At 45.5% G+C, this 23,903-nt stretch overlaps 1 protein-coding gene across 2 annotated transcripts in view; it reads right to left on the minus strand.

Moving 5' to 3' along the window:
* Positions 1–22,236, minus strand: part of GLT1D1 (glycosyltransferase 1 domain containing 1) — a 37,766-nt gene extending 15,530 nt beyond the window's left edge. The window contains exons 1-6 of one of the 2 annotated variants that reach the window (XM_059485176.1): positions 22,076–22,236; positions 13,319–13,467; positions 11,261–11,366; positions 8,909–8,960; positions 5,368–5,404; positions 4,255–4,311 (exon numbers count right to left, since the gene is read on the minus strand). In XM_059485176.1, the coding sequence (XP_059341159.1) occupies positions 4,255–4,311; positions 5,368–5,404; positions 8,909–8,960; positions 11,261–11,366; positions 13,319–13,418 (352 nt within the window). In that variant the 5' untranslated portion in view covers positions 13,419–13,467; positions 22,076–22,236. Of the gene's footprint in view, positions 1–4,254; positions 4,312–5,367; positions 5,405–8,908; positions 8,961–11,260; positions 11,367–13,318; positions 13,468–21,426; positions 21,543–22,075 lie in introns of those variants that run through there. The other variant, XM_059485175.1, reaches the window with a different exon arrangement.
* Between the last annotated feature and the right edge of the window lie 1,667 nt (positions 22,237–23,903).

Here is a 23,903-nt window from a genome sequence, read left to right on the forward strand (position 1 = left end):
TCCTGACCCCATCATCTCCATCTCCATCGCTCCTGAGCCCATCATCTCCATCTCCTCCTGAGCCCATCATCTCCATCTCCTCCTGAGCCCATCACCTCCATCTCCCCCTGCCCTGCTGTTGTCCCTGCAGAGGACAGGGCTCTGACAATGACACTCTACATTGGGCCATTATCAAAACCTGCACAGCAAAACACAAGCACATGCAGCCAACACAAAGCCTGAATTGTCAACACTGAATAATTTCTGCAGCTTCAGCAGGGACATGGTTTTTCTAAGAAATGCAGGAATAAGTACAAGTGTTATCTAAAGAGATTTTGGAAGTGTAGATTCATTTAACTCCATCCCTCCAGGTACTATCAAGAAAAAAAAAATGCAGCAGTCATAGGTGCACAATAAAAATAAATGTATTACTGCAAATCTTACTGAAAGCTGCAGGCCTGGAAATGAATGAGTAATACCAAGCATTGGCTTGCTCAGAGGTAAAGAAGAAGATTTAGAAATTAATTTTCCAGGGCCTGATTTCAAGTTCACTGTTGTTCTCTACAGACCTTCAGAGAACAACACCAAGCCCACGTTATTTAGGTTATTGGTCCATTTCTGGTTCTGTTCAGAAACAAAACCTAAGCCATGATGAGATGGTGAGGGAGAATAACCTGATTTTCTTTCCTGGTCACTTTGAACCACAGCAGGTCTTTTGAAAAGATTTCATTTATCCACCTGCTGAGCACCTGACAGCACTGACTGCTGTCCTCAAAGAGGAAATCCATCCGTTTATGGCACCACCAGGAGCCCAGCCACCCTCCTTTCAGCAATCCCAAACTGATTTTTCAGAGCCCAGATGTTCATTCCTGTGCCCTGTCACCCCACACAGCAGTTTGCTCCCTCCAAGGTGAGGGGCAGTGACTTCACCCCAAGTGCTCACACTGCCCTTCACAGCCAGCAATGCTGGGGCTGCTGATGTCCTGGTGAAGACAGAGTTAAACGAACCTGGAAACCTCCAGGGACAGGCTACTAATGCAGGAAAAATTAAGACTGCAAAATTCTCAATCAATTCTTCTCTCCCCTGTTTCTCATTATTTCTAACAGATCAGACAACAAAAAGCTCTGCACTTTCAGATCACTTTGGGAACTCAGTTTATTGCTGCTATCATACAGGTTTTATTACACTCAGCTGGATAAGTGCACAAACTTTTACTGTTCAGTTTTTCTTATGTGGGTCTCTCTTTCCAGCACAGCTCCAGGAAAATCTAATGCCTCTGTAAAACCCTGCCTGTGCCATGACAGCTTATGTAAACTTCTCAAGCTCAGACAACAGCCCTGCCACCAAGCAGAAATTACAGGAGAGCTGAAAACTCAAACTACAAAAGCATATAAATAAAACATATCGCGTGTTTTATTTGCTGCTGCAATAGGCATGTGATGACCCTGAGGTTCCACAGCACCATGGGAGCAGCTTTAAGCCCTGTTTGTTGGCTAAACAAAGATTTCTCAGTGTGTTAGTGCAGGCTTTGTTGGTTATCTGCATCCTCTCATCACATGATGTTTACTGGGGTCTTTATCTCAGCCCCATTGAAAATCAAAGGCAGCTTTTCATCCTGCAGTGATGACTTCAGGCCTGTGATCAGAGCTGCTCTGCCCCAGCCTTGAGCTGCTGCAGATCAGTCTCAGGTCTATCCTTTTCCTAAACTGCCTTGTTATTTTCTGTCAGTCTGTCTCCAGCACGAGGCTGAACTTCCCCTGATTCTCCCAAGTCTATAGATAGGGCTTCTAAAATTGCTAAACCCAACCAGGCTGTGCTGCGTGGAGATCCCTGCAATGCAAGGTCAGGGAAAACAGCCTGATCATCTGCTCTGGTCTCCAGGCTGACACAGGCAGCAAAACCTCCTGGAACAGGCTGAGCTCCCAAGGAGGCTGAACGTTCTGGGTTCCCAAAGAGAAGCTGCAATCTCACTGGGTTCAGCCTCCTGCTTTGGCTGCTGCTGCTCACAGTCTCTCAGCCACACAAACAAACTGTGAAGCTGACTGTTAACCACAATTCAAATTTACTCTAAAAGCCTTTTTTGTGGGTTTAGCCAGTGAATGCTGACTAGCCAGCCCCTGGAGATTCTGCAGCCAGGACAGCAATAACCCCACACCATCACCTCCGCAGCTCCCGGGTCTGAGACTATGAAAAAATACCAATTCCATGATATTTGTACTGAGATTGTACTGCACCCATCATAATAATAATAACAACAGCAAAGCCCCTTCACAGCACTGCTTCCATTTGTGTCAGGCAATTGCTATTTACACTGGCACCCAAGCTACCAAATGGAGTGCACACAAAGCTGGCATTCCTCAAGTTTGGTTTAGCACCATTCGGATCTTGGGGCCGCACTTCTCCCACCACAAAGTGCATTTGGTGCCTCCTGCCACTCACTTAAAGCCACCACTAAACTCCTTGTGAAGCCATTGCATTGATGTAAAGAGGCTGTTTGGGTATTGGTGTCATATTTAAAGTGAGCAAACGTTTCCTCTGACTGACAACAACAGCAGTACAAAGAATATTCACAGGAAGCCTGTTCTGTGGAGGGAGGTCTGGATCGTTCTGAAGAGCCTGTTTCAGTAGAGAGAAGGATCTGGCACCCTGAACACCCAGGGTGTTTCACAGAGATGCCTCAGATGAAATAAAACCTGTACTGCAGGCTGTGAGCTGTGCTGGGAATTCTGTCCTGGGAATCCTGAATGTGACAAATGCTCAGGGGCTCTGCTGAAGACACAGGCAGGGGTTACCTGCTGAAATGTTTCTCCCAAAAATCGTCCAGTGCCTTCAGACATGGAATAGAACTTCATGAAAAAATATTTAAAAAAAACCCCTCACAAATGCCATGAGCTGAAGGAGACTGGGCAGCTTCATCTGCTTTGAAGCTCAGGGTCTTTTTACATTGTGCACATTGTGCAAGCCCACACTGCCAAAATCATATCCTCCTGAGCAAAACTGCCTCCTGCTGTTGAGGGTTTGCTTCTGACTGCTCCGGGTTTAGTGGAATTTCAAACACTTTGGAACTGCAAATGCCCAGAACAAAGCAATTCACTGGGAGCTCCTAATTAGTCCCTGGAAAGCCAAAGGTACAGCCAGAAAGCCTGAGCCCATGCAGTGTTAAAAGAAGTGGAAATTGTGGGCTGCCACCAGAGATGGACACAGGCACCAGGCAGAGGAGATAAATCAGATGAAACAGTCATAAAAACAATACTGAATAATCTGATGCCATTTTCCAAGTTATTATTTAATAAGGCACAGATGTTAGAGTCACATTTTAGTTTGCTTTTCATGTACATTATGAATTATTTTGCACTTTTGCATTAGCACACATTAGGCAAAAAAACTGTCTCTAATACATTAGAAATTCACTTTAGGGGGAGCTTCCCCCTCCTCAATCTGTTGACTGCTCATTTAATCACAAAATGGTTGGACAAGAGATCAAATCAACACTGAGGCTGTGCTAGCAAGCGACAAATCATTTCACTCCAGACAATCATTAATCCTGGGGGCACTGTGATTTACTGAGAACAGAACAACCTCACAATGCTCAGCTCCAAACTGGCTCTGGGTGACGGCTCCCATCTCCTGAGGGGATAAAGCCACAGGGGAGGATTCACCTGCAGCACGGGGAACAGCCGAGATCAGGCCGATGGATGGATGTAAAACCGAAACGTTTCCCCCAGGCTGAAATGCCTATAAATCACCCTTTGGGGAAAGATGGAGCGATCGAAGATTGCCACCATGGGGTGACTCAGAATTAGGGCCCTGCCTCACCTGGCCCTGCTCAGGTGAGAGCAGAGCAGAGGCAGCTCCAGCCCCAACAAACAAACACCAGCCCTCCCTCCTCCTCCAGCCCAACCAAACAGCAGCATTCGTTTCTCTCTGCACTGCTGCAGGCAGCCCAGGCTGGGACAGAACAAAGCTCAGGGGTTTGTGCTGCGCTCCCCATGCGCCTCCAGGGCCCTGCCCCAGCCTGGAGCTCTCCTGGTGCAGCCCAGCCCTGCCCAGAGCACAAATCCAGAGCCACTCTGGCTGCTGGGCGGCCCAGACTCGTCTGATGGATGTTCTGCCATTTCCCATAGAATTAAGGCACTTTGTTACGTAATTAGTTATTATTATTAGCTCTGATTCTAAGTTTCTTTCATCCTTGACACCTATTAGGAAGGTGTCAAGGAATTAGGAACAAACCTATTAGGGATAAACACAGTAAACAAAGGGAAAATGAGTTTTACCTGCATTTTGTAGAAATTGGTGCCAGTCAAATGTTTCACTGGGTGTAGCCTTGATTCCTGTGTAAAAAAAGGAGATCCCATGTTAAATGTCCCCTGCATGGCTGAGCTGTGGCTCCTGAAGGCTTTGGGAAGTCCAATAGAGCAATTATTTCTGCAGGCACCCTGAACTCCCCTCACCAGCAATGCCAGGCTGTGCAGCCCTTCCCCAGAGGGAAATTTCCTTCAGTGGGAAATGCTGTACAATCCCCCAGTGCTGGGACCTTCCAGCAACACAGCCCTGCTAAATCTGCCTTGTAAAACTGCACCTGGGACAGCATCACCTGAGGGGGGACATCATTCCAGAACAGGTGCAGGGCAGCTGCGACACAGAGCCCTCAACACAGAAGGAAATAAATCACATTTATACACAACTTTAATATTAATCTGTCCTGAATATTAATGAATGTGCTTTTCCTTATGTTAAAGATTAATTATTTTAATGATGAAACTATTTTATTAATTTATTTAATCGCTTATTTAACTATTACCTCCCAAGAGACTTAAATATAAACTAAACATGGGCTAAACAGACTTCACAATGAGCAATTTCAACAGCACAGCCTGGAAAAGGATGTTACTTTCTTTGAAAGCGAAATACACAAAGTGGAATGAGTTTTGGAATCCACAGAGAGATATTTTTAATTAAATAAATTAGGAAATGAAGCCATCACACGTAAATACTGAGCTGTGCTCCCTGGACTGCCAGTCTGTGCTTGGCTCTCACCGGGCTGGAACTCACCCTGGAGCATTTTAAGGAATTTGGGGCTCCAGGAAAGAACTCCCCACCCTCAAACCTTCTGCAGCCTTTGGAGAAGCTCAGAGCTGCCCCAGTGTCAGCTGCCCTTTGGGATTCCTGCTGGAGGGCAGCTGGGAAAGCGTCCATAGAGCACCCAGAGAGGGGAAACTGAGGCACAGCGACTGCAATTCTGCCGCAATTGATGGCAAAAAGCTCAAATTAGGGAGGGGAGCAGCTCAGCTGAGCCCAGCCCATGGGTCAGGGCAGGAAGGCAGGTACACTACAAAGCACAGGAACCACAGACAGGGAATCCTTCATCAGGACCTCAAAGCTCTCACCTTGGCTTTGGACATAAATTTTCTTCCGAGCATCTGGCTTTAAAGAGAAGGAGAAGAAAAAAGCTTTCAGAGTTCAACATTAAAATATCTGTTCAATCCTCAAAAAAACCCCACGCTTAAGAGCAACAAAACACATGTCAGTGTGATTTTCTTCTGACTATTGAAAAATCAAAACTATTAGATACATTCAGTAACTCCAAAAGCCAACAATGTAATTTATATTTACTCTGTCCATTTACAGTATCAATGAATCAATTTTGCAATAAACACAATTACCAAGTTAGTACAAATATATATTTTTTAGTTTGTCTCTGTATCCTCTCTTATGATCATTACCCTGTTTTTCTGGAATAAAACAAACTTCAACCGTCTAGCTGAAAATCAGCACTAGTTCCCAAAAAGCTGTTGGTCTTGGAAGACTGGTTTTGAAAATCCAGTTTATATTTATCTATAATACAATTTATAAACATCTCAGTTTCAGAAACTGCTTTCAAATATAAAGACTTGCCTAGACTGGAAAACTGGTGCCTGGTGGTTATTGCAGAACATTCACAAATAAAAATTACAAAATAAATTACCTTAAAATAGCTGTAGTAAAAGAGGTAATTATCACACTTCCAAAATCACTCCTGAAGCGCTGTTATTTAATTTAGGTGATTAAAGAAGCAATTTCCTATTTCAATATCTTTCTATAACTCCAACTGTGGATTTGTGGAATAATTTTTTTTTTTTAGTGAAAAGAAAATCAGTTCAGAAAGAAACTTCAATTCTTGAACCAGTCAGCTCAGGAAATAGGAAGCCACAGAAGTAATTTTTTTTTTTAATTGCAGAGATTTTTGTTTTCCCTGTTGTTCCTTGGTGGCTGCCCCTCAGTCCCCTGCCCAGGCTCTGCAGTTACTAAAAATGAACTGGGAAAAGAAACTGGAAGAAAAGAGGTCACTAAAAAAGTCATCTCCAAGCAGCTCACAGATGGGGAGGGGGTGGTTTCTGAGAATCAGGGTGAGCAATGTCACCAAAATTACACAAAAAAGCAGCAAATCCACATGGGAATGAAGTGGGGTGTCGGGAGTTTAGTTCAAGCATGGCTTAAAGAAAAAGGCCACGAAGCCATGCAGCTGAGAGAAAAGTAACAGGTAGCTGTGAAGCAGTTTCAAAGCAGTTTCCAGCCTGACTTCTATAAACAATTAGTCTCTCTCAGGCATCCTTGTATAAACAATAAGGTTCTCAGCCAGTCTTCCCATAACAAAGGTAACATCCTCTCTGGGAAAAGATGGCACCCTGGGAACAGTTATGGAAGTTTTGAGAACCGTTCGTATCACAGTGAGAACACTGATTTTGTTTGATGTAAACAATCAACGGTATTGTAAAACAAAAGGAGTGGTTAGAGTTTTCTCTGTTAGCCTATCGTAAACCTGGATTTTGGAATATGCATGAAGTTAATTAACACTGTTATTTAAAGTGACTGATCGATCAATAAAGTTGGAGTTCGATGCATTATAGGATGGTCGTTCTCCCCCTCACTTCAACAGTGGGGGAGAAAGAAACAGCTCTGCGCTACCTGGGGATATTCCATGGACTTCATCTTCCTTGAGCTTTTGTGTTCAAAGGATTTAAAATAATAAAAACAGTTCAACACATCATCACATCATTTTATTACCTAACAGTGGACCTTCTCTGACTAACATTTTGAATTTCCCAGCATGATAAAAATGATAAAATGACAAAAAACCCCTGCAAGCAATGGGGCAGCACTGCCAACCCCAGAATCGAACTCTGCAGGAAAAGGGAGCAAAACAGAGAAAACCAGGAAAAAGGAGGTGGGAAAAGCAGGGGGCAGCACCTGAAAACACCAAGTTAAGAGAGAATTTCAAGTTCAGCATCCTCGTTCCTGCCCTGCAGGACCCCAGAGGGCTCAGGGAGCAGAAACAGCCCTGGAGGTTCTGAGAGCACTGGGACAGGGCTCAGGGATGCATTCACTCTTTATAGATCAATTTTCTCTCATGCTTTATTTTAAATGGGCCTGAGGAGAATGGGAAATGGAATGGAATGCTAATAAAAGTGGCTTAGGTAATTCTTCTGCACCAGTTTTATGCTCCTGAAGTAAAAATCTGACCATGAGCACGAGATCTTTTATAGCATTTCAAACTCACCTGGAATGCAGATCATTGCAAGGGCTGGACTACACACTTCAGAATTAAGGTAATTTATCCAGTGAAATGGAAGAGAGTGTGGTGGAAGGGACAGCCTTTGACAGTGCAATTGCTGACATGTTTGTGATGTACATTCTTGGGTGATATCCCAGCCAATGAAGCCCCGTTGGAGGAGCAAGGCAGCTCAGAGCAGTGTGAGCTCACATGTAAATACCATGAATATCATGAAAATCACCAACGGGAGCTGTGGGTGCAAGGATGTGCTCATGCTCCAGCTGGAATTCAGTTCAGATCAGAGCATTTCAGGCACAGGGAGCAGCTGGATTTCAGTTCAGGATGGGACAGATCTGCCTCCAGTTCCCTGCCTGCCCCAGACCCCAAACCTGCATCACTCTCACAGGCCCCCATACAAAAGTGTTTAGGTAAAATCAAAGCCTGGTACCCAAAAGCATTTGAGGTGCTGATTCTGGAACTATTTCAAAGCTCAGTTTGGTTTCCTCTCCTTACATTTTGTTACTTTTGTCCTTTTCTTGCTTAATATCCCTGACAGAAGCTGTGCCCTTTCCCTTTTACCCATCATGAAGTTCATTGTAGTAACTATTAAAACCAAATCAAATTTGTAAAATAAAATACCAAATCCCATGTCTGCTCATGTATCCTTTCTATAAAAACAGATTTTAAAAATCAATTAATGCTGGAATAAGGTATTGTATATCCTGCACTCTCAGTGATTATTTTTGAGACAAGAGTGCATTAATGGTTGTCCTATGATGCAAATTGGAACTGAAGAGGTGCCCAGCACTTTGTTTTAACTTCTTGCATTAATTGTTCAGCCTCAGCTGGTGTTTCCAGGGTGAGGTGAGTGAGCCAACACCTCCTGCAGGAGGGAGCTCCTGCCTTGCTGCTCCCATCCCCAACGGCTCCTGCTCACCCCTCACTGGTCTGCTGATCAGCACACAGAGAAATAAACTCTAATTTACCTCTGCAGCTCCCCTTAAGAGGTTCATTCCGTTCCCAGAGTTGACCAAACAAGTATTTTCAAATTATACCTCCAAATTCTTTGTTGTAACTAATGCTGTCAGGAGGAATTTTAAAGTTTAGTAAATGATGCCAAAAGAAACAATTTGGCATCGGGAGAGACTGGGTAACAACAAATGATTTGTTTTAAATGTTACAGAGAAACGCTTCCTGAGCTGCTCCACACTCTCTGCTAATCCTGAAGAGCTTTCAATGCCAGAGCCCTCTGACTGCACATCAGCATGAAATGCTCTCTCTGAAAGGACAGCAGGGCTGGGAACAATGCAGATTATGGCAATTCTCTGCATATTTAGGGCACATTTAGAGCATGCATATCTGCTAATACAGTAAGCACTGCCACCACACCAACATACCCACTCTGCTGCTGCCAGCTCCTTCATTTCCACCGTGAAAGCCACTGCAAACCTGGTTAAGGGGACAAAAATAGTTGGGATCATCTGCTTAAAGCGTTTAAACATTAAAAAAAGTACTTCAGAAAAAAACCTTGATAAGAACTAAGATCAGAGGCTTACAAAGCTGATCCCAGCTGAAAGACAAAAGCAGGCTTTGCACTTGCTCCAGCAGGAAATTTGGTTAAACCAGCAGCAGTTCCTCAGGCCATCCACTTGTTCCAGCAGCAAATTGTGGTTAAAGCAGCAGCAAACCCTGGTTAAACCAGCAAAAAACCCTGGCTAAACCAGCAGCAAACCCTGGTTAAAGCAGCACAAAACCCTGGTTAAACCAGCACAAAACCCTGGTTAAACCAGCACAAAACCCTGGCTAAAGCAGCAGCAGCTCCTCAGGCTTTCCTGGGAAGGTGAAGTGGGGATTCCTCAAAGAGAACCCCAAACAAGGGCACAGCTGCCAGTTTGCCCAAATTAATGCACACAGCAGCAGCAGGATTCCCATAAATGCTGAACCAGAACTCCTGCTTTTGCTGGGTGAAACAAACCTTATTCCCCTACGTGCGTTCTGTAGGATCTGCTTTATGGCCCTGCAATGAATTTCACACCACAAGCTGCCAGCTTTGAGGGTATTAAAGCCCCTGCAAACGCTGCCTTTGTCAAGCTGCACATGCTCCCTCCCCAGATCATGCAATTATCCTTTCAATACATCACATTAACAAGCATAAAAAGATGTCACTTCTAAGTCTACAAAATACTGTTCAATAGGAAAAAAAATACCCCAGAGGGGTACAAGCACCATTTAGAGGGATTTGATTAAAAATGAAACACTCATAAGGCCAGACAGTGTTCAATAGTTTGTTTTATGGAATGTGCTGGGATATTGTACTGGACAAGTAATCTACAATTCATGATGCTTTCTGCTTAGAACCCTGCAATCAATAAAGAAAAAAAATCAATGTTTCTTTTAATAACCATGCAATGAATAACAGCAGTGATGCTGCTGGAGACGAGGCACATTCAGAATAACTTCTGGAAAACTGAGATGCTTTTCCTCTAGTAGAGAAAATATTGTAAACTGCACAGGGATGTCATAATACATTTTGAAAGATCATAGATAATTCAAGCTGTTAAGGTATACTTCAGGTTCCCAACTCAACAGCATTAAAAAACATTCAGTAAAGCAGATTTTGTATTAGCTGTATTTGTGACAGATGATATTTTAAACAGAGATGGATCAAATGGACACACTCAGAGATTGTTTTTATGTATTTCTCATTTTGCACAGTGCTGAAATCCATCTGGCACATTAGATATCGTTTTCCTTTCCTCCAGACCGGTTTAAAGAACAACTTCTGATTATTTGATAACAAAAGCAAACAAGTACATAAATTTTTTCCTGAGTGGAACCTTAAGTTGCTCTCAGCTCCAAGCCACGCTGAGGCACAGGAACGTGCCCTAATGATTTTTCAATGAGCGTGATTAAGTGCTGTCTTTAAAATCTGTTTGCTTACCACATTTTATGGGGGATTACAGACAGAGCAGCACATCTCTGCCGGTGCTGAGTGAGCCAATAACGGCTGGGAAATGGAGAGGGAGCAGCAAGGATAGAGCAGGAGAGAGGAGCTGGAGCAGAGCCTGCCTGGCCCAAAACCCATCCTGCTCTGCTCTGAACCAAAACAGGTTTCCTCCCCCACCACGGCCATGAGCAAACACTGCTGGAGTCAACAAACCTTTGGATCACTCAGGAGAAAACTGCTTTCCTGGGGATGTTGAAACTATGAAACACGCTCAAAAGTCTTCTCAGTTTTTAGTAATTTCCTCTGGTTTAGGATCAGTTCTTGCTCTACATTTGATGACTACACTGGCACAGCACCAGAACTTTCCAGACTTTAAAACACCTGAAAATGCTCCCTTGTCATTTCCCCTAAAACCTGAGAGAATTTGCTTAAAGACTTTTTCAGTCTCTGCTTCTTTGCTCATGGGCCCAGGGAAAGGATCAAATTTCAAAGGATCAAAAAGGAGAGAACAATAAAATTAAAAAAAATCTGTTTGTCTCAGAGGGATCCACTTTTCAACCTGTGCACAAGCTGTGCGTGAGGAGCAGGGAAATCCCAAACAAACAGGCTGCACTTTCTGATCAAACTGTCCCCCTCCACCACTGAATCACAAACACAGGTAAAGGTCACCAGGATTTCAGCATTCCAGGGTTTTCTGCTGGCCTCCACACCCTCCAGTGCTTCCAAGCGTGTGGGGAAACTTCCTAAAGATCTGCCACACAAAATGCAATTTCCTGTCAGAAACCTCCCACCCTGCCCTTACCTGGCTCTCTCCAGCACTGCTCCCATCACCTGGCGTTTCTCTCTGCATTTCATGTCTTCATTGACATCTGTCCCTCCAAAGATGATCCCAAAGGGAATTCTGCTCCCTGCAAAGCAATCAGAAGGTGGCCAATATTTAATGACCAGAGTGAAAAAGGGCATTGATAGCACTGAATCACCTATCTGAGCAAAAATCTCTGAAAAGGAAACTGGAATTTTAATTTTTTTAGCACTGTAACCCCACACACAGTAACTGCACTTTCACAGGACATCAAACCAAATGGGAAACAAAGTTTGTTGATAAAGACAGAAAATGTACCATAGATTTCAATTTGTATTTGAAAGTTAAGTGAGCTGTAAGATCAGGACTTATTAGCATTGCTAATTTCCTCATTACTAAATGAGAGAGCAAGCAAAAAGAACAAAAGACTAATTACCATTCTGGCTACTTGGAGAATTTCCTTGGCATTTGTTGATATTACACTCTAATGTTTGCAGGTGGAGGGAATTGATGTGCTCTATCAAAGCACCACTGCCTCTAATCTTCCAGAGACAGACTGTCTGTAACACCATATCAAATATGCACTGCCTCTGTCATAAAGTAAAAAGTGAATAATTATGATGCCATCTATTGGGTGTGCTGATCCTGTAAACAGAATTTGCAGGATGAGGCCAAGCAGATCGATAGTGTGGCAGCAATGGTAGTGCAATCACTAAATTTCTAAATGTCCCAGGAGCCAGGAATGTTCTCTGGATCCCTTTCTTGTCCCAAAGTCTGCAATAACCTTTACACTTTGGCTGTGATCATCTCAGAAACCTTACTATTACTGTCCTACTCTGCAGAGATTTTTGGTTTATTTCTCTTTCAGTCACTGCAGATACTTTTAGAACAGTGTAACTGATAACAATCAATAAATCAGCGTAACTGATTTATTGAAACTCCTTTTGTAAAGCATCAGGCTTTTAGGTCACTTGGGACTTCGAAAAGGCAACAGCAACACCATTTGGGCATTGCCGTGCAAGTTAAACTCCAGTAAAACTGTACTCCAATAAACACTAAAATTCAGCTTTATCTCCTGTTCCTCAGCAAAAATCCCCAAAAAAACCCAAAAAATATGGTGCTCAGACTTTCAACATGCTTCCTCCAAAACAATTCAAGGTCTTGTCAAAAAACCAATTATCTCTATGTTCCAACAAGCCTTAATTCATAAGTGAGCACAGCTCATTTTACATTATTTTACATTTTACATTTATTTTTTGTGTTATCATTTCAGTCCCTGCTGAAACCAGAGCCCCTCTGGAGCAGCAGCAGAGCAGATGCAGTAATTCAGGCTGTCTGCACACCCCCAGAACAGAGTGGGGGCACTGCTGAAATCCAAACCAAGCCCAGAGCTGCCCAGAGATCAGTGGAAGGTGCAGTTCTGTGCCTTTGGACAGATTCCTGTAACTCAGGGTGCTCTCAGCTGAGGATGCACAAACTGCAATTTCAGCAGGTGAAATTACTGTCTGTAATTCTCAGAGCCAGTGCTCCCAGTCTATCATTAGTGGCAGGCTAAAATTTTGTTCTCCGTGGCTAAAGAAAATAGAAAATTTTATTATTTGTGTGATAACATCCTGTCTCCTGCAGCCTGGCTGACAGGAATGTCATTTCACGTTGAAAAACCCTGACTCGTTTTTGAGCAGAAAAATGAAATTATCCTCCCTGCTTCCTTCCATTTGAGCCCAGCTCTCCTTAGCCAAGCCATTGTCCTCTGAAAGAACACATTTACTGAAAGGACCTAATGTTAATGTAATGCTCTCATCCTGATGTAGTTAAAGCACTTAATTACCAAGAGCACCATGTGGTTTAAAAGTACATTTATTTAGTTCTGTCTCTATCAGATCTCCCATTGAGAGGGATTTTTAGCATTTCTGAACGTTTGCTGAAATGGATAAACAGAGAGAGGATATTCTGTGTGGGTTTGTACATTTACAGCCATGTGTAGCAGCTAGGATTCATTCTCTTCCCTTGCAGGACTTTTTGGGAGGTGTTTTTATTGCAAAGCAGGAGGAGGATTACCTTGCAGCAGTCTGCCTCCTTTATAGAGGTGAATGGCCAGGGCTGCATCGAACTCGTCTGAGGAGGTCAGGTTTGCTATTTCAGCTGCACTTCCATACATGAAAGCATCTTTAAGAACACAGATGTGACCTGCAGCCTGTAGATGATTCCTTCATTATTGGGACAAACAGAAAGAGAATAAAGAAGTCACTATTAATGTCATAAGCACACCAGTGTAGGAAACAAACTTAATCAAAACGTTTTTCCTCCAACTTTGCTCTTTCAACTTTATGTCTTTTTTGTTCAAGCAGATATCAACCAGGAGCTTCTTCACAAGGCTGGTTTTCTTTGCCTGGAAGATATTTGTTATCTTCACCACTGTGAAGCCACAGGCACCTTCCAGCAAGGTAACGCTGCCTGGGCCAAGCATAATCACCACAAAAATCAGAAAAAATGAAGCACGGTCAGGACCTTCCTGACTCAACTTATTATTCTGAAATAATCCCTCCTTTTGAAGGGAGGTGTCAGAATTCTTGTGTCAGGCCTCGCTCTTAGAGATTCTCAGCTCCTTGTTCTGCAGAAAGGACACCAGGTGAAGAAAGCACAAACATGTCCAGCTGGTCAATGCTACCAAAAACACAGAACATCAAAAATGAATGCGTCAAGAGAGCCAGAGAGCTGAACTGTGTTCCCCTTCTGTTTGATGGTGGGTTTAATTGCTTCTTGTCTCAGCTCACCATTTATAAACCAGGCAAAGGATTATTGAAATATAAGCAAAAAAAAAAACTACACAAAAGTAATGACACAAATATTGAAGTATAAGCAAAAAAACTACACAAAAGTAGTGACACAAACACCTTCACAACCTGCTTGAAAATCTCAGTTCCAAATAGCAAAAACGACCAGCAAGCCCCTGGCAGTGAGCTCAGCCATGCCCCTTTCCTTGCAGTGGTTCTCATGTGAAAACATTGGTGCCAGGGCTGCCAGAGCCAGGGACTGATGATTACAGACAGCCCCACTCCTGCCCCAAACCAGAACCAGCTATCAGTGCTCCAGGAGCATCAAACCAGGTGTCAGTGCTCCAGGAACATCAAACCAGGTATCTATCAGTGCTCCAGGAGCATCAAACCAGGTATCAGTGCTCCAGGAGCAGAAAACCAGGTTTCTATCAGTGCTCCAGGAACATCAAACCAGGTATCAGTGCTCCAGGAGCATCAAACCAGGTATCTATCAGTGCTCCAGGAACATCAAACCAGGTTTCTATCAGTGCTCCAGGAACATCAAACCAGGTATCTATCAGTGCTCCAGGAACATCAAACCAGGTTTCTATCAGTGCTCCAGGAGCATGAAACCAGGTATCAGTGCTCCAGGAACATCAAACCAGGTATCTATCAGTGCTCCAGGAACATCAAACCAGGTATCAGTGCTCCAGGAGCATCAAACCAGGTATCTATCAGTGCTCCAGGAGCATCAAACCAGGTATCAGTGCTCCAGGAGCATCAAACCAGGTATCTATCAGTGCTCCAGGAACATCAAACCAGGTATCTATCAGTGCTCCAGGAACATCAAACCAGGTTTCTATCAGTGCTCCAGGAACATCAAACCAGGTATCAGTGCTCCAGGAGCATCAAACCAGGTATCTATCAGTGCTCCAGGAGCATCAAACCAGGTATCAGTGCTCCAGGAGCATCAAACCAGGTATCTATCAGTGCTCCAGGAACATCAAACCAGGTATCTATCAGTGCTCCAGGAACATCAAACCAGGTTTCTATCAGTGCTCCAGGAACATCAAACCAGGTATCTATCAGTGCTCCAGGAACATCAAACCAGGTATCTATCAGTGCTCCAGGAGCATCAAACCAGGTATCTATCAGTGCTCCAGGAACATCAAACCAGGTATCTATCAGTGCTCCAGGAGCACCAGCAAACAGCCAGAGCAGCAAATCCCAGCTGACACGGGGTGTTTGCACTGCCAGGATCACACAAACACCACAGGAACGCTCTGTGCTCATCCCGTATCGTGGCATTGATGGATTTCTCATCGTGTATGAATTGTTCTGGCATTGAGATCCTGCTAGCTCATTGACGGCCTGCATCATGTCAGCTTTCATCTCCTGATTACTGCACAGCCTCCCCAGAAATGTGATTTTCTGTCCTGCAGAAGTTAGTCACTCCTGCAGAAATTGGTGCTAAGAGTGCTGTAAAACATCTGGGGGCCTTGGAGGGAATGTGCCAGCCCTGACCGTGTCAGACAGAGCTGCACTGGCACCACACATGGTGCTGGATTCCCTCCTCAGCCCCCAGAGAAACTCCTTTCATTCCACTGTTCCAAACCAGACCAATAAATCATGGCAACTGCTAACAAATAATGAAACGCAGCCACATTTTAAGCTCCTTATTGACACTGCTGAGCTGGTTCCAAGTACCTGCCCTGCCCTTGCACAGGCTCTCCATTTACATCCCAATAACGATGCCCCAATCTCCCAGCTGTGGAGGGAAAACCTCCCAGGCATTCCTCGGGATGCTGCTGCGAGCATTCCATCATTTCACAGGTGCTCATTAAATGGTCTAAGAGGGTTTTTTCCCATCAGCATTCCAATTAACATAAATCACTATCATGTACAAGCAATATGTTTGCATATTACGATTAATTTGAAAATAACTCTCTCAGGACAGCAGAAATCGAGAAACTCAGCCAGGAATTCCAATCAGAAGTGGTTTTTTTTAAATATACTAGGGATGACTACTTCTCCTCCACACATTCCACAGCTCCACATCTCCCTGGGGAATGGCAGCTGTTCTGCAGTAAATAGAGAGGGATTCCCCAAGTGTTCCAAGGCTCAGAGATTGTGCATTACCTCTACAGCTTCAAAATTATTTTTTTACACATTTTTATTCTACTCAGGAGCACGTAAAAAATTTGCATACATCTTTAGAAGGAAAAATAAGCAAATATTCCCAGAATAATTCAAATTCCCAGATTTAAACAGGCCCTGATCCCCTGAACATTCCACTGAGTTTGATATCATTAATCACAAGTTTCAAATGATGCATCTATGGAAATACACGAGTGTAGAAGCTGAGTTACTGGGTAGTATTTAAGTGCTGAAATTTACAGCGTTATTTTCATATTTTCTAAATGGCTTTTCATCTTTATAGCAAAAAAAGCAGGGTGATTTTCACACATATGCTGTTTCCAAGGAACATGATTGGGGAGTGCTGCAGTTATTGCAAGGATTTTTTTGGAAGGCAGATCTGTGTGTGAAGTCACAGATGTCCCTGAACGAGGCCCAGGCACAGGAGACACATCATCCATATCTCTTCTCCTCCTGGCAAATTCACATTATTTTGCCATTTCATCAACAAATACTTGGTGAATGAGAAACAAAAATTAACCCAGCTCCTGCTGTCTGGGGACCAAATGCAACACTGGAAATGCCAAATCTCAAGGCTACATTTTCTCTCTATCATGGTTCTTAACAGAGGAGATAAATCCCCAAGAGTCTTAACAAACCCTGAATGTTGCTTGGAGCTAGAAATTGCCTTGCCCATTCTCCCCTTCTGCTGAAACTCCCATGGAAGCCAGTGCCATGACTTGGGGAAATAATATTTCTAAAGTGGAGTTGAGCTGTCAGATCCCAGATTTTGGGTGTTTTTCTGGGCAGAAAGCATCAGGGAGAACTCCAGCCATTCAGTAAATGTGACAGAGCAATTTTAGAAGTACATTACACTGGCCACTGCTTACTCTGATACTTACACACACCTGAGTATTGGACAAAGTATTTCCCAGTCCCCCTCATTTTAGCATTCAGGAAATGAATTTCTCTTTGTTTGGTACATTTTTAAAATTCGTTGGAAATCACAAAGCTTATAAGCGAAACTTTCAAGTGTGTTCTCTGGATCTACACTGTGTGCAAAGATCCTGCTAAAAGCTACAAGCCTTTCCTGACACATTTTCACTTTGAGATTTCTATAAAAAAACATTTTTCTCTAACACACCTGTGAAATACCAAGTGATGTTTTACAATGTTTAAATTTTTATTCCCTACATAACTGATTACTGCTTCTCACTTCTCCTGGCTAGCAGTCTCCCTCCTCCAGCATGAATCTGCAGTTCACAGGTTTGCATATCAGAAAACAGTTTTAGAGTTCCAAACACAGCCTGGCTGATGAGAAGGCACAGGAGTTAAAAGTGTGCTTATTTCTAAGGTATTATGGTCGTGAAACTTGCTCTGTTTTCTGTGATGTCTTCCTCTCAGAAACATTTACCTTCTAAATTTCAACTGATATTTAATGGAATTACTTGCAGACAAAGAATGTTTGATTTCCAAAAAGTTCCTGGTAGGTGGCTACACTGCCACTTCTTGAATGGCACAAAATAGGCTTCAACCAAAAATATCAATTATCTCTTTCCCTCAGCTGTCTGCTCTGCACAGCAGCTGTGCACCAACTCCTGTTAAATGTATATGGCACAATTCAGAGCTTGTTGAGGGAGCAGAGCCATTCCAGTGCCTCTCAGAAACTCGGCCAGACCTGAACACTCACAATTCCCACTGAAGCTCATCAAGTTACACGAGCTGAAACCCTGCCTGATCTCCTGTTTTCTTTGTAAACGATCTTATTTTTTTCAGAATTGTTAAAACAACATGTCCTTCATTTCCCTCTCAAACCTCTCCTTGAAGCAACATAGACAAATTGCACTGGCATGAGTGAGCCATGAATAAAGTTCACTGTGAACCACAGAAATTGAAAATGTGAGTGAGGATGGGGACCAGCTCGTCCTGTCTGTGTGCTCTGAACTCAGTAACTGAGCTTGGCACGGACCAGAGAGCTCTGCAAGGCCTGAACCCTTGTTACACACAGTTCCTGCAGGGCACACCATGGTGGTACCAAGGGCAGCCCCTGTAAATGATAGATCTCTTGCTAAGGTGCAAAGAACACCTGTCCTGGGTTCCTGCTTTGGGAATGGCCACGCAGGGCCAGCAGGGATGTCCCAGCCTGGGCAGGAAGGTCCCAACCTGAGCAGGGCCATCAGGGATGTCGCAACAAGGATGTCCCAGCCTGAGCAGGGATGTCCCAGCAGGAAAGTCCCAGCAGAGACATCCCAACCTGAGCAGGGCCAGCAGGGATGTCCCAGCCTGAGCAGGAAGGTCCCAGCCTGAGCAGGAAGGTCCCAGCCTGAGCAGGGCCACCAGGGATGTCCCAGCCTGAGCAGGGATGTCCCAACCTGAGCAGGGCCAGCAGGGATGTCCCAGCCTGAGCAGGGATGTCCCAACCTGAGCAGGGCCAGCAGGGATGTCCCAGCCTGAGCAGGAAGGTCCCAGCCTGAGCAGGGATGTCCCAACCTGGGCAGAGCCATCAGGGAGGTGCAGGAGCTCCCAGAGCTGCCCTGAGGACAGGAGCATCCCCTGCCCTGGAGCGTTCCCCTGTGGGATTCCCACCCTGGCACACAGGGTAAAATGAAACAGTAGAAATGTCTGGATTACTGAATACTCCACTAAATGTCTAAGCTCAAAACCAGTGGTCCAGAGGAATGATAAGCACCGTTGGATTTGTGGTTTAATTCTCTTGCAGGTGATTACCTGGAGATTTACAGAATGGCTGTCTTAACTGGCCAGTTAATGAGAGCCAAAACAATTTCTCCCTCTCCAGAAAACATTTACATATTGGCAAAACAGTTAATCTAAATCTTTCTAATTAACCTATTAATTCCAGATTTCTATTCCTCCTTACTACCAAGTAATAAAAGATGAACAAAACATTTCAAGGGGCAGGGAAGAATAATTTCTTTTCTTCCTTGACACATCTTTGATCTCATTTCTAAGGTTGAACAATGGCAGCCTAAGCAAAGACTTTTGCTTAGTGCTGTACTTATTCATTGCTCATATTTTTTAAGGTGATTAAAGATTATGCACACCAATAGGAAGAAAGCCCACAGCACATTCATTATACCACTTGTTTTAGCAAGTTGATTTTTAGCCAAATTAAATTCTGGTACCTTTGTCACCACTTACTTTAAACTCAGGAAATGAATATCTTATTTATGAAAAGATGAAGCAGTTATTGGAAGAGTTGTAATATCATAAACAGAGTATACACTGTTATATTAAGCCATAAAATTAATCTATGCTGGCAAGTGTTCCACTCGGAAACAACACCATTGTTTCATTTATATTTAACCAAAAGTTCAAAATTTAAAAAAAAATCAGGTAAAGGCACCTTGCTAAGCCACTGTAGCTCAGGACAATGTGCTCACATATTCACTATCAATATCTGTAATTAAAAGACTTTGATATGATATGTGAACCCTTGCTTTTCTGGCTCATTCAGACTTATTTTAACTAGAAACAATGCGGAACTTGTTTCCACTAGATTAGCTCTGAACAGCTCCAGCCTAAACGTACGTCTGACTTCCCTCAAAGTGGAATTGAAGAAGAAGGAAAGTAAATATTTGATTTGTAAAGGTACATAACCTCATAGAGGAAAATTGAGCAGTGATGTGCCCAATAACTAGTCTTGTACTATCCAGTGAGAGCAAAGGGTAAGTAACAAAAGGAAATACAGAATGCCACAGGAACTCTGCTGCAATGTACAGGCATAAAAAGAAGTATATATATGCATATAAAGAATTTACTTGTCTCAATATTTTAGTAACAACTATGGTTTTAAAATAGCAAAACCTTCAGCTGTCTCTGGAGTCTCTATCCTCAGTGCCAGGGTGACAGGACCAGCAGACATGCCCTACCAGCACCTCATACACAGAGCAGCCCTGCAGAAGTCTCAGGCTGCACTTGCTATGACACAGGCAGTGTGAAAACCTAATGTCTGAGGATGCTGCTGTGCATAACCTCACATGAGAGAGACAATGCACAGATCAAGGTCAGGGAAAACTTGTTATGGCAGAATATCCCAAGAGATTCATCCGGAGAGAAACAGCTAAACTGTGGAAAACTCTTAGATTAGATGAACCCAAATCATTATTGTGGGCCTCAAGAGGACAAAACCATTGGGAAAATGTTTATTTTCTATAGTGATTCATTTTTTTATAGCTGACGTGCACAGTGAAGCCCCAGCAGCAATGCTCCCAGCCACATCCCTTTTCCACGTCACAGAAAAAGCCAAACGGGGACATGTGGGATATTTCTGCGGTTCTGTTCAACCGTGCGATTTCCCAGCACTGCAGCGCCGCGTCCGTCATCCATCCATCCGTCCATCCGTCCCCACGAGAGCCGCAGCCCGCAGCGAGGGCAGCCACCGGAGCGGCTCCCGCACGGCTGCAGCCGGGGCTGGCTCTGGCTCTGCCGGGCTGCCCTTCACACCGTGTGTGCCAGCCGGGGCTGCGCGGCTCTGCCGGGCTGCCCTTCACACCGTGTGTGCCAGCCGGGGCTGGCTCTGGCTCTGCCGGGCTGCCCTTCACACCGTGTGTGCCAGCCGGGGCTGCGCGGCTCTGCCCTGTGCCATCCCCGAACGGCTGCAGCCGGGGCTGTGCGGCTCTGCCCGGCTCTGCCCTGCCGCCCGTCCCACTGACTGTGCCATCCCCACAGCCTGGGGCAGCCGGGGCTGTGCGGGAGCCGGCCACGCTGCGGGGCGGGAGCGGCCCGGGCTCCGCCGGCCGCGCCGGGCAGCGCCGCAGCGTCCCCGGGCTCGGCCACCGCCCCCCGCACACCCCCGGGCCGCCGCTCCCCACACGCTGCCGGGGCCGGCGGAGCCACCGCCCCCCGCACACCCCCCGTCCGGCGGAGCCACCGCACATCCCGGTCCCGCTGGGCTCTGCCGGCCCGGGATTGCGGGGGGCGGCGGCAGAGCCACCGCACAGCCGGGGCCGCCGGAGCCAGCGCACACCCCGGCCCCGCTGGGCTCTGCCGCCGCCCTCCGCACACCCCGGGCCGCCGGAGCCGCCGCCCCCAGCACACCCCGGCCGGCAGAGGCACCGCACACCCCGGGCCGCCGGGCTGTGCCGCCACCCCCCGCACTCCCGGGGCCGCCGGAGCCGCCACCGTGCGCCGGCGCGGGCCGCGCATGGCGGGCGCGGAGCGCAGCGCATCCTCCCCATCGCGGCACTCACTCACTCACTCACTCACTCACTCACTCACTCACTCACTCACTCACTCACTCACTCACTCACTCACCGGATCCTGGCGGCCGTGGTGGCGTTGCCGGTCTGTGCCCGCAGGCACGCCAGCAGCAGCAGCCTCATCGCGGCCGCTCCGCTCCGCTCCGCCCGCCGCCGCCTCACCTGCCCGCGGGCCCGGAAACGGCGCTGCGGAGCGGGGCCGGAGCGGCCGCGGCCCCGAGCCCTGCCCGACCCACCCGGCGGGGATGGGCCGGCCCCGGCAGGTGCTCCCGGGCAGAGGGCACCTGCATACCTGGCAGAGGTCTGGGTGCCTGCCCACGCCTCTGGACAGCGCTGTGTGCCCTCGCTAGTTCGGCACAGAGGTGACACGCTCGGATCATGGCCGGGGAACGGGAATTCAAAGGCCTCCTGAGGACAGCAGCACAGCCTCTGCCTCCCGCTGCCACCCAGGAGGTGCCCCATGCTTGGGGCAGGAACAACCATAGGAAAAAACCTAAAGGTGGGTAAGATGCCACCAGAACAGCCGGAGGAACACGCTAGTCTGAAGAGTAGGGAATGGGATGGACAAAGACCACTCCCAGCATCAGGGAGGCCTCAAAACGCAGCAGAACCAAAGGTGTGTGAGACCAGGGAAAAGGCAAGAAACCACCGCAACAGGCAGAACACAAAGATACAACAAAACAGGGAAGAAAAAAAGAACAAACCTGAACTGCAGATGAAGAAAAAGACATCCTAAACCAGCAGGGCAGTGTTCAGGATAAAAGGGTCCACCCCAGTTAGAGCCAGAAGCACACAGCAGCTGAGTGGGGCAGCAGCAGGAAGGTGAGAGGCCAGCTCAGGGAGTCCTTTGGGAGATCAATAGGAAACGGGTGGCTGATTGTAGATACCCACCTGAACCTTTCAACTCTTGTGAAAGTATTGAGACCAGGTGCAGCACATTGGTGGTGATGAGAAGGGGGCTGATTGGCCAGAAAAGTCACTTTTTGCTTATAACCTGGTCTGATTGCCTGATGTAATTCACCACAGGGTCACACAGATGCCAGCTTCCCCAAAGCTGAAGAAGACAGGGAAAAGTGGTCTTCAAAAACCTGCAGTGCCTTGTTATTCATATTTCACTGTCAGGTAGACAGAGATAAAATAAGCCAAATGCAGAGAAATATTGAATTAATAATTTTTGAAACAGTAATTCTTCCAATAATTTGTGTGGATTTCTGAGGCTAACAGGTGTTCTGCAATTGAGGGTTTAAAAAGTAACAAAAACACACACTGGAGTGGGTTCTGGCAAACTGTAAACATTTTGGTAGGCAGGCTCATGTTTTGCTAACGAAACTGAATGCTGCAGAGCTGTGTTAACTGCATCTCACTGAGTTATCCCTTAGATTCAGCACAACATTCTTTAGACCACTTCGAACTCCACTGGAACTAAAAATTTTGGCTGCAACCTAGAAGAGCAGCAAATCCTGCAGAAATGCTAAAAACAGGGTAAATGCTAATCTAAGGATAGGCAGAACCAAACCATTGGGTCTAGAACAGTTCTATCACCATTCCAGAAAGCGTTTCTGGCGTGAAATCCCACTCCTGCTGAGATGTGGAGGGCTTTTGTCAGCGTGGCCAGGATTCCAGCCTGGAAGTAGCCCATGGGAAGCACACTTGGGCTTCTCAGCTGTCACACGGGCTGAGTGAAGCTCCACAGGTGCCTTTCAGCCCCTCCTGGTGCCACCATGTCCCCACAGCCCATCCAGGTGTGTCACACCTGGCAGCTCTGGCAGTGTGTGCCCAGAGCAGCCTTGGAACCAAAAATGGGGATTCTGCAGCTGTACCCTGGCTGTGAAAGCTCAGAAAGCCACATTTTGGGTTAGCAAATGCTGTCCAACACATTTAGTGTGCAACACAAAGAAGAAAAAACGCAAACATTAAAGTAAGACAAAGCCTGCTCCGTGAGAAATGAGGAAACTCAACCAGTCACCTGAGAAATAAAGAGGAAATAAAGGAAACATTCAAAGAGATCTTAACATGTTATCACTATTTATGACAACTCTGGCTTTATGCTGTTTAGGCTTTGACTGAAAAGATAATCTGGAAATGTGCATTGCATCTTGAAAACACGGAAATGCATGCATGTATTCCTGTATAGACACAGCTGCACTCAGTGTGTGCACAGAAAGGGTCCTGGATGTATCAGAATGAACTTTTAAACACACTGTAGCTCAGTATTGTTTGGAGGGAAATAAAAACCTCCTTCCTGCTGTACTTCCAGAGAGAACAGTAACTTCTGAATTTAGTGAGAGTACCTGCATCTCTACTCCTGAAGAGTTAGGTAACATTTTAATCTACATTCCAACTGCTGCTCAGCATTGTTAGGTGTTTGTACCAGTTGTGGGACAGGTCAATATAGAAATCTCACCTCACTCACCAAGGTAAATGATGAAGGGTCTAAAACATGAAAATAAGACACAATAATTCAAAGTGTGCTTTATTACTTTGAGTCCCCAGAAAATACTGCCAAACTCCTCAGAAAGTGCAACCACAGTT

The sequence above is a fragment of the Ammospiza nelsoni genome, chromosome 18, assembly GCF_027579445.1.
Source record: "Ammospiza nelsoni isolate bAmmNel1 chromosome 18, bAmmNel1.pri, whole genome shotgun sequence".
Taxonomy (NCBI): domain Eukaryota; kingdom Metazoa; phylum Chordata; class Aves; order Passeriformes; family Passerellidae; genus Ammospiza; species Ammospiza nelsoni.